Source organism: Bison bison, unplaced genomic scaffold (assembly GCF_000754665.1).
Source record: "Bison bison bison isolate TAMUID 2011002044 unplaced genomic scaffold, Bison_UMD1.0 scf7180017864255, whole genome shotgun sequence".
Classification (NCBI taxonomy): Eukaryota; Metazoa; Chordata; class Mammalia; order Artiodactyla; family Bovidae; genus Bison; species Bison bison.
Window position 1 is genome coordinate 347,700 of NW_011494827.1, and position 8,303 is coordinate 356,002.

At 44.8% G+C, this 8,303-nt stretch overlaps 1 protein-coding gene across 1 annotated transcript in view; it reads left to right on the top strand.

Annotated features, from left to right (window-relative positions):
* Nucleotides 1-8,303, top strand: part of ZBTB49 (zinc finger and BTB domain containing 49) — a 26,872-nt gene that overhangs the window by 6,563 nt on the left and 12,006 nt on the right. The window contains exons 3-4 of the mRNA XM_010847791.1: nt 1,992-3,094; nt 6,475-6,521. Coding sequence (XP_010846093.1) covers nt 1,992-3,094; nt 6,475-6,521 — 1,150 coding nt within the window. The remainder of the gene's footprint in view (nt 1-1,991; nt 3,095-6,474; nt 6,522-8,303) is intronic.

Consider the following 8,303-nt stretch of genomic DNA (forward strand, 5'->3'; position numbering starts at 1 on the left):
GCCTTATGGTGCCTCTTCCCTGCATTAACTTACAGGGCTCTCTCACTGCTGGTTTATGGACCATTGGGTTGCTGAGAAGCATCAGATACCAAGATCAGTCAGATTGACCGAGACGGAAAGTGGAAGGGTGGTTGCCAGGGGCTGGGGATAATGGGGGTTATTGTTCAATGGATAGAGTTGCTGTTTGGGATGATGAAAAGGTTCTGGAACTGGGTAGTGGTGGTGGTTACACAACAATGCGAATGCACACAGTGCCACTGAATTTATCATATGAACCACATAGCCAGCTGTTTGACATTTTGTGTATTCGGCCATGATTAACAAATTAAAAACCTTTTTTAAAAGAGTCTGTATCTGAACTGTATCTAGAGTTGGTTTATTATAGCTATTTTCATTTTCAGATGTTTTTAAGACACTTAAGATACAGAAGTATTTTTGTATGTGTTTTATGGTTTGAGGTAGTTAATTTTCAGACTAAACATGAAATATTGAAAAGTGTGTTCTTTAGTTTTCTGTAATCTGTCTGTATGCAATGAATAATGCATATGTATAATTACATTTTGGAAAAAAAAAGAACAATGAGTATATTTTTAAATCTTATGTTGAGATTTCCTTGGAAGTTTGGATATTCAGCTTATGAATTCAATTTAAATTGCTTTATTGAATAGCTTGCAAAAACTTCTTAAAGGACTGAAGCATATTTAATTTTTTTTTTTGCTTTTAAAAAGGACATGTTTTATTTTGAGTGATTAGAAAAATACTGAAAAACATTGAGAATCAATAATATCACAAACACACCTAGATCTTGACTCGGAATTGACAGACTTGACATTTTTCACTGTGGTAAGAACGCCTAACACGTGTTTAAGTGTGCGGCACAGTGCTGTTAACTACAGGCGCTGTGTTGCGTAGCAGATCTGGCACTTATTCACGTCGCATAGCAACTGTTAGCTTTTTTCTATTTATTCATTTTAATTGGAGGATAGTTACTTCACAGTAATGTGATGGCCTCTGCCATACATCAGCATAAATCGTCCATAGGCATACATGTGTCCCCTCCCTCCTGAACCCCACCTCCCTCCTCCCTCCCCACCTCATCCCTCTAGATCATCACGGAGCACCAACTTTGGGTTCCCTACGTCACACATCAAACTCCCACTGGCTATCTGTTTTTACATATGGGGGTGTATATGTTTCAATGCTGTTCTCCCAAATCGTCCCGCCCTCTCCTTCTCCCACTGTGTCCCAAAGTCTCTTCTTTGTGTCTGCGTCTCCTTTGCTGCCCTGCACATAGCATCGTTGATACTATCTTTCTAGATTCCATATAATGGATTAATACATGATATTTGTCTTTCTCTTTTTGACTGACTTCACTCTGTATAATAGGCTCTAGGTTCACCCGCCTCATTAGAATGGACTCAAACGCATTTCTTTTCATAGCTGAGTAATAGTCTACTGTGTATGTGTACCACACTTCTTTATCCATTCATCTGCCAGTGGACATCTAGGTTGCTTCCATGTCCTGTGCTGTGCTAAGTTGCTTTACTTGTGTCTGACTCCATGCGACCCTATGGACTGTAGCCTGCCAGTCTCCTCTGTCCATGGGATTCTCTAGGCAAGAATACTGGAGTGGGTTGCCATTTCCTCCTCCAGGGGATCTTCCCAACCCAGGGATCAAACCTGCGTCTCCTGCATTATAGGCAGGTTCTTTACTAGCACCACCTGGGAAGCCCTGCTTCCAGGTCCGAGCTATTGCAGATAGAAGTGTGAAAGTGTCAGTCACTCAGTTATGTCTGACTCTGCGACCCCATGGACTGTAGCCCACCAGGCTCCTCTGTCCGTGGAATTCTCAAAAGCATACTTAATTTTTAATCTTAGCATTTATCAAAGGATAGTCATTTTGAACATTAGCATGCATATTACTTAAAAGAAAAAGCTATCAGAATGTATGGTTTGTTAACCCTGTAAGCAGATATCCTTTCTTTTATCAGGAGCCTCTTTCAGAACTCTTCAGGCCAGAAGAATGATGTTTTTCATTTGGATATTAAGAATGTGAGTGGCATCGGGCAGATCCTGGACTTCATGTACACGTCGCATCTGGATCTTAACCAGGACAACATACAAGTCATGCTGGACACGGCCCAGTGTTTGCAGGTTCAGAACGTCCTCAGTCTGTGTCACACCTTTTTGAAGTCAGCCACCATTGACCAGCCTCCAGGCCTGCCCTGTCACGGCACCTTCTCCCTGCAGAGCACCCTGACTCCCGACACGAACTGTGTCCTCAGTGAAAACTACCCACCTCACTTGCTGCCGGAGTGCTCCGCGGGCGCCCAGCAGGGTAGGGCCGTGGACGGGTCACTCTCGCACGCCCCACCCTCAGTCGGCCTTCATCCGCCCACAGCCGAAACCTCCAAACAAGCCCCCGACCCGTTCGATGGCAGCTGCACAGAACTGCCTTTCAAACAGCCCAATTGTTACTATAAGCTCAGAAACTTGTACAGTAAGCAGTACTATAAAAATGCCAGCTGTCCCAGTCATGAGCGAGTGACCGAGCAGCCTTTCACCTTCAGCGCCTCCGCAGACCTTCACGCCGAGGATCGCCGGCCCTATGCGGTCGGCCACACCGAATGTGTCCTGGAGTCCTCCCAGCACCTGCCTTCCAACTTCCTGGCCCAGCCTTTGGGTGAAAATGCCCCAGACCCCGCGTCCGACCACGCCGGCCAACAGCCTACCCGGCAGATGAGGCTCAAGAAGGCCATTCACCTTAAGAAGCTCAACTTCCTAAAGTCACAGAAATCTGCAGAGCAAACCTCTGAACCAAAACCCGATGACAGTTTAACCATGAGGCTAGAAGCTGCCCGGGAACACGGTGTGGAGAAAGTGAACAGCCCCAGCGCCGAAGAAAAGGAAAGCGAGGAACTCAGCAGTTCTGAGAACTTTAATGGCGTGAGTGAGACAGAGAGGCCCGAAGACCCCGCGGCCCTGGAAGACCAGACCCAGTTGCCGCAGTCCCAGAGACAGTACGCGTGCGAATTGTGCGGGAAACCTTTTAAACACCCCAGCAATTTGGAGCTACACAGACGGTCTCATACAGGTACACTGATTTGGTCCCTGCAGGCAGAAGGAAAGGAAATAATACCAGACGATCAGACACCACTGCCTGCTTCCGTTTTTGTAAGAAGTTTTGCTATTGCTTGATGATGTCATTGATATTTACCCCCAAAATCAAAGAGTGTTCGCTATCTTCTGCCTCGTGTTTTTGGTGATGTCTTTTAAAGAATAATCTTAAGTTAGTAAAAGCTTTCATAGAGCCATTTTAAAAACATGGTGCACTTTTCATCTTTTAATTGTGGTTTTCTTTGAGAAGATTTCCATCTCAAAGTATGGCAGATTCTTTTGATTCACTCAGATTTTCAAATTAATTCTAAAACAGATAAGCAATATTTAGTTCTTTCTTTAGAATTAGATTTTTTTTTTTAAGCATGATGTTGGTTAATTCAGACCAAAGTAGTTTAGTTTGAGTAATTCTGAAAGCTTTGAAAAGTAATTTGAATGTCCAATTTTTTTGTTTGTTTTTAATGTGTTTTTTAAAATTTATTTATTTTTAATTGAAGGAGAATTGCTTTACAATATTGGTTTCATTTCTGCCATACATCAACTGACTTAGCCATAGGTGTACATGTCCCCTCCCTCTTTGAATGTCAGATTTTAAAAATTGTGATTTGGGAGGCAGGAGGTTAACTTTTGAAAGAGGATCAGCTTTAACCATTTGGTATTTTCAAGTGAAAAATTCTTCCATTTGAACACTGAATTTTCAGAGTTCTGTTACCTTAGCTTATACCTCTTCCCCATTCCAAAATATTTATTTTTTCCAAAGCTTTTGAAAAAGTGCTAAACAATATTTATACAGTATGTAATATAATACGTGTATATTACTTTCTTTCTTGCACTTAAGCCTAATGACCCTAGTACACACATTATTGGCAGTTATCTTCGAGGTATGAGAAGGAGTATGTTCTGGAGGCTTCTAAAGTAACTGCTTTCAAGGTGCTTGTGTGATTGTGACTATTGGTGTAATGTCCTGTTATCACTCCTGATTCCCCATTTGCTTAGGTGTTCACTTCCTTATTGCATTGTTGAGACTGAATTAATATTTATGAAAGCCTTCTATAAATTTTGTTGTATTTGAATATAAAATACTATCGTTATTTTTACTAGTTGCTCAAAATTATTCCATACAAAGACAGTCCATTGACTAAATTTTGCCCTGAAAAAGCTTAATTTAGATCATTCTGTAATTTTCTGGAGCCTAAAGATCAGTATAATTTTTATTTGAGAAACTTACTTGTTTTAGCTTTAAAGGAAACAAGAATTATTTTTATTCTGCAAGAACGTCTTTAGATAATAGCCGTCAGACAGTTCTGTGGCACAGTTGCTTCCTGGGACATAAACAGATCGAGAAGGGCAGCAGTTCTCAAAGCATGGTTTGGGGAAGCCTTTCAGGGGTCAGTGAGGCCAGAACTATTTGTATCCTCATGTAGGATGCTCCTCCTTCCCTCCTGCTCCCCCAACAAGTGTACAGTGCTCAGTCCCTCAGTCGTGTCCGACTCCTTGTGGCCCCACGGACTGTCTCTCTCCAGGTTCCTCTGCCCCTGGAATTTTCCAGGCAAGAAGACTGGAGCAGGGTGCCGTTTCCTCCTTCAGAGCAAGTGTACGGTGGAGTCGGCTCAAGGCTGCAGGATGTGGGATGAGGGCTTCACCTGCTGGCCAATGAAAATGTCTAGCCGTTCCTTTAAAAAATCATTCCATTTTGATTTCTAATACAGACTGTACCGTCAGATATGGCCCACGTAAGGAAAAGCTCTTTAGGGTCCTCAACTGTTAAGAGTGTGAAGGGGTCCTGAGAGCAAAAAGTGTGAGAACCACTGGTGAAGGGTTATTAACCCTGGTCACCTGAGACTCTTAGGAACTAGTAACCTCTTTTTTCAGACTCTCGTATCTCATAGTGGGGGCTTTAATGTAACATTATCTGTTATCTCCCTTATCTTCAGACATAAATGTAGTTCAAAATGCCGTATCCATGTGATTATAATTACAGTTAGCCTTGAACAACGCGAGGCTTAGGGATGCTGACCATCTGAGCAGTCAGGTCCTGGTATAACTTACAGTTGGTCCTCCACGTACCCGTCCCTGCACATCTGCAGATTCAGCCAACCTCCATGATGTACTACTGTAATACTTACTATTGTAAAAAACCCATGTGTGTGTGGACTTGCACAGTTAAAACCTTGCGCTTCAAGGGTCACCAGTACTTGTGGTCAGGAGCTCCCCACTCGTCCTTGGGGAAGCCATTAAACAGTTTGAGGATAAGATCAAAAGTCCTTTAGCAGAAGTCCAGAAAGCTAGCCAACTCCAGCAACACAATAGGAGGGGAAACATTATTTTTTAGAAGGGATCTTAATGAAAGCACTTGATTTGAGGGGAATGGGGAAAGTGAAAGGTTCTTGGCCTTCGTGGGGTCTGTTTGTTTATTAGGGTTCTATAGGTTAAAGGCAGTACCTGAAGTATGTCTTTAAACAGACCATTTTCTGGAGACTGTCTTCAGAACCGTTGTGGTTTCTTTGTAGTAGAGTTCCATTCTCTACATCTGTTCTGTCCCAAAATGTGATCATTCAAAGTTGCTGAAATCAGAGGGGCCAAGCAGTCAGCAAGGGAACACGTCCCATGGTGGAATCTTCTTTTCCCCTGTTGGCACGTTTCAACCAAGGCTAAAAGGCAGTGGGGAGGGGCTTTTTCCCAGCACACGCTCAGGAGGTCCTGCTCTGTTTGGATGAGTCCCCCTGGTTCTGTTAGGACTCACCTGTGGTCAGTGCAGGAGCCAGGCTAAAAGATGGGTTTGTGCTGTTCAGCAAGAAAACTCACATTTGATTTTCGACTGAAGGGGAAATCTGTGTCCAAAGCCCCAGTATACTTTTGAGTGCAGATAAATATGTTTGATTTCAATACGGGTTTAAATTTGAAGAACCTTTTTTTTTTTTTTTAAGAGAGAAGTAAATATAGATTGGGACTTCCCAGGTGGCTCAGTGGTAAAGAATCCGCCTACCAATGCAGGAGACTCGGGTTTGATCAGGAAGATCCCCTGGAGGAGGAAATGGCAACCCCTTCAGTATTCTTGCTGGAAAATCCCATGGACAGAGGAGCCTGGCGGGCTACAGTCCATGGGGTCACAGAGTCAGACGTGACTGAGCACACACACACACGCAGATATAGATCTCACTTTTATCATCTCTGCCTGTATCTGAGGGTGAGAGAGATGGTGAGGACAGAGGCTCCCCATGTTCGTACCCTGATGATGAAGTATGTTATGCTGTTTTGAATGGTGGGACACAGAAGGCAGTTTAAACATTGTAAGTGGAAAACTGTCGTGCAGGTATTACTAATGATTTTACCCGCTGTTGTTTTCTTTTGTTTTAGGTGAGAAACCTTTTGAATGTAACATTTGTGGGAAACACTTCTCTCAGGTGGGAATACTTTTATTTATTGTTAATAATCAAAAACCTGAAAACCAGTGTTTATTTTTATTACAGATGAGACATAATTTTGGAACTTGTGAGAGAAGACTCTGATGATATCTGTAACTTAAAAGACTTCAGACTAAATCAGGAGAAAATAATTTTCAAGAAAAAAAATTTCTAGCTCATTGTGGGGGTACCATTCTTTATAAACATAACTGTGAACTCTCACAATACCTTTTCCCTCATTAACGATGGGTCTAATTCGAATATATTTCTTCTCTTCCTGTGCATGATATAAACCATATTAAGCACCACTTGAGGGCTGCGAGATTCCTAGGAGGCTCAGTGGTAAAGAATCCGCCTGCAGTATGGGAGACAAGGGTTTGATCCTTGGGTGGGTAAGATTCCCCTGGAGAAGGAAATGGCAACCCAGTATTCTTGCCTGGAGAATCTCGTGGACAGAGGAGCCTGGCGAGATACACTCCGTGGGGTCGCAAAGAGTCTGAACAACTGAACACACACGTGGGGGCTGCAGTTTATGCCAGGCTGGACCCAAGACAGATGCCTTCTTACTCTTATTGGGGTTGTAGGTGTTAGGGTGTTGGAGAAGAGACCACACACTTGGCATTCCCTGCCTTTGCACACGTCCTCTCACTTGGCCAGTATGTGTTGTGTCCTCCTGTAGGCTCTGTACTGACCTGGGCGCCAGACAGAGCGAAGGTTTCGGAGGAAATTCTGAACGCAGTAGAATGGCTGTGGGAACCTGCTTATCCTTCTGTGACAGAAGGTTGCTGTTCCCAGAAGCTGCTCGCAAGGCCCAGTACCCAGAGGAAACAGTTCACAACCGTTTCTACACTCGCATGGTAATCATGGAGTAAGAGCATGTACAGATGCTCCTTGACTGGGGAAGGACCCTGGGGCTGGGCCTTGGTGGAGGAGCTGAACCCCCTCACCCCGTGGAGCACGGGAACCGCAGGAGTGGCCCCAGCGCTGACACGTCCCCTTCTTCAGTCTCCCACATACCCAGACCTGCCGTCTGGCTGCTTTTCACTCTTCCTGCTGGCTGTGAGCCACAACTCACCATGCCCCAGTGTGTTCCGTGGCCTTATCAGTCCAGTCAGGGGCTGTGCACCCCACCAAGCTTCTGCTGAGCTGAGTGGAGGGATTGCTGGTCTACCTGCCATGCACTCTAGCTGAAGCCGGTGCTGCTTCCAGCCAGCCTCCCCTGGAGGTCAGAACTTGGCCTCTAGAGCCAGACAGTGTGGATTTGGATCCAGCCTCTGGTTTTCTGCTTTGACCTTGGACAAGCTCCATGTTTGGCACTTTGGCTTCCTTATCTGTGAAGCAGGGGTGGGGGACCACTGACCTCTGTGGTGTGTGAGGAGTAAATGAGTTTGTAAGACAGTCAGCTTCCCAGGTGGCTCCGTGGTATAGAATCTGCCTGCAAATGCAGGCAGAGGAGTGTCTGATCCCTGGGTTGAAAAGATCCCCTGGAGAAGGACAGGGCAACCCACTCCAGTATTCTTTCCTGGGAAATCCCATGGACAGAGAAGCCTGGTGGGCTACAGTCCATGGGATCACAAAGAGTCAGACATGACTGAGGTCGCAAAGAGTCAGACACAACTGAGCAACTGAAGATGTTCAGCATCACGCCTGGCCTGTGGTGAGTCCTCAGGACACATCAGTAGTCCCTCTCCTGTGGCCATTGCCTCTCATTTCTCTGTCCTCTCTGCTCTTACAGACCAGTCTTCTGAAGGCACACTCCCCCCCACTCCACCCCCCACCCCC